This window comes from Trypanosoma grayi (assembly GCF_000691245.1).
Source record: "Trypanosoma grayi strain ANR4 Tgr_1702_V1, whole genome shotgun sequence".
NCBI classification, from domain to species: Eukaryota; Euglenozoa; class Kinetoplastea; order Trypanosomatida; family Trypanosomatidae; genus Trypanosoma; species Trypanosoma grayi.
Window position 1 is genome coordinate 1 of NW_008827320.1, and position 2,352 is coordinate 2,352.

General features: G+C 60.1%; 1 protein-coding gene across 1 annotated transcript; it reads left to right on the forward strand.

Moving 5' to 3' along the window:
• Positions 1-1,496: 1,496 nt before the first annotated feature.
• Positions 1,497-1,754, forward strand: DQ04_17021000 (hypothetical protein; the record flags this gene model as incomplete). The annotated part of the gene is made up of 1 exon (XM_009317537.1): positions 1,497-1,754. The coding sequence occupies one exon, from the start codon at positions 1,497-1,499 to the stop codon at positions 1,752-1,754; it is 258 nt and encodes an 85-aa protein (XP_009315812.1).
• Between the last annotated feature and the right edge of the window lie 598 nt (positions 1,755-2,352).

A 2,352-nucleotide genomic window follows, 5' to 3' on the forward strand; every position in this document is an offset into this window, starting at 1 on the left:
CCATCGCGACGCCCAACACTAAGCATACGCCCCCCACCCTCGCCCTCCAACAGGCGCCACCAACCCAACTGAGAAACGCCGTGGCTGCGGGCACTGCGACGCCATTCCGTAGAGTTAATCAATGCAATGTGTCGATTGCCAATGGTGTGGTCCTCAATGAAAGGATTGAACCACCCTTTTGCATGGCTTAACGCAAATTCTTCTTCCAATACGTTTATAGTGTTGTTCACAAAGATTGTGCCCTGCACACGGATTCGGCTCTCGATAGGGAGGGGATAGTTGTCGCCGTGTCGCAGAGCCACCTGGGTGCGTCGAATCAGAACGCCTCGCAACGTGGCTCGGTGTCCAGCAGCGGCATGACCGTTCTCCACACCCTGCTGCACGTCGGATATGATACTGTTTGACACGAAAACCTCGCGGAACGTGCCTGCACCAGAACTCAGTGCGATGCCCTCGTGCAGGCAGTTCTGCAGGACGCTGCCATCTACCGTTAGATGCGTCGCCTCCCCATCCGCCTTCTCCACTCGCTTCGGCGTGCTGCTAGCGCTATCAACACAGTCATCGAGAGTGTTTGCCACGACAATGTGCCGCAGCGTAGCCTTCCCGCCACGCACGTAGAGCCCATCATTGTCACCATCCACGTACACACCATCATGCGCCTGCTGGCCCCCGCTACGCGTGGCGCTATTCGTCTCGCGCTGCAGGTTGCCCGACTCGTACGGCACGTCTAGCACATGCACGCGCTCCAGAAGAGCTTCACATTCCACGCACTCGCCACCTTGCGCTATGTCCTGAAACAGCGTATCGGCAATGACAATCTGCGCGCGACGCCCAGCGCCAAAAACAGGGCCCGCACAGTTTACAAACGCGGAGTGATTCACAAAAACCCTCGCACCTGCAGCCGCCGCGCTGTCGCTTCCCACACCCGTGAGTGCGGGTGACGCGTACTTTATGTGAGACCCCGTTCCTTTGCGACGCTTGTGCCGTGCCGATCCAGTCTGTGCAACGGTAGTACCCGCCACTGCGAGAGTGCCGCGCGCCTCGACAGTGATTCCAGTCCAGTAGGCCCCGGCCGTCGCAGCGGTGAGCAGCGAACGCCTCTCGTCACCACCGGTGCCGGTATTACTGCTGCTCCCGATGTGAAGCGTGACGTCTGCGCCCACCGTGAGGCTGACATCGGCGTCAAACAGTACCGTACACCCCGCCGGAACCTCCACCTTCAGTGAAGTCGCAGTAGCCGGCACTCGCAGCTCCAGGGAGTCCGTCACAACCGCGGCACAAGTCACTTCCCCTTTCTTTTCTTCTACGCGCCGCCGCATCTCCAGTAAGAACTCCAAGAATGCCTCGGCAGTGCTGATGCGCGGCAGCGTCGTCGTCGCAGTCGATAGCCAGTGTGACGAAACGAAAAAGGCAGCGCGTCCCCCTTCAATAGGATGGACAGGGACAACGCAGCGTTCAATCTTGCCAGGAGCCACGCCTGACGGGTGTAGAATCACATGTCGCTCAAAGTAGTAATGAGCCGCGAAAGGCGACCGCTGCATTGTCATGCGCTTCTTCACTGCAAGGAGCGCCTTCCGCCTGAACAACGCGCGCATACTTTCGATATCCGCCGCGGTGCCATTGGGGCCCCCATCGTCCAGCAGCCAGAAGCTTCCGCGTCCGTAGAAGAGCTCAATATTCTCCGACAGGCGGAGATACTGCAGCTCACCCTCGGGGCGCCCTGCTGCATCGCCTGTGGCAGTCATGCGGTATAGGCGTTGAAGGTGCGGCAGTGCCTGCACCACAATTGGGCAGGGCACCCCACGAATACAGAGCTGCGGCACCTGCAGCAGCAACTCTTGCTGGCGAAGTGGGTGCGTGTCAGCCTGGACATCACTGCCCCACACGTGGGGCAAGGCCTGTGGTGCCACGCCGTACTCCGTCGCCTTCCGCACACTGTCGAAGACGACGAATGAACGTGCAGCAATGACGCACCGCTCGTCACGATCCCATGCAGCGAGGCAGTTCCACCCGGGTCGCCACATGGCTCCTGTGGCTGGTTTTAGTGATGGTTTGTGATGATCAACGGTCACCGCCTGCAGGAAAAGTTGCGGGTTGTCGCGGCGCTGTCGCAGCGGGAGCGGCACGCCCTTCCCGCCAAGCGTCTTGTGAGGCACCTTGACGCCCCGTACGTCTCGCAGGCGGGCGAGCATGGCCTCCGGCGATTTAACATCGCAGTAGCGGCTCAGCGCCCCCTCCTCCTCTACTACCCTGTCATCGTCGTGATTATTTTGGTCGTTGAGTGGAGGCCTCTCTCGTATTGCGTTCACCTCCTTCGCACCGAATGCAGAAGGTGGTGGCGGTGCAAGCGCT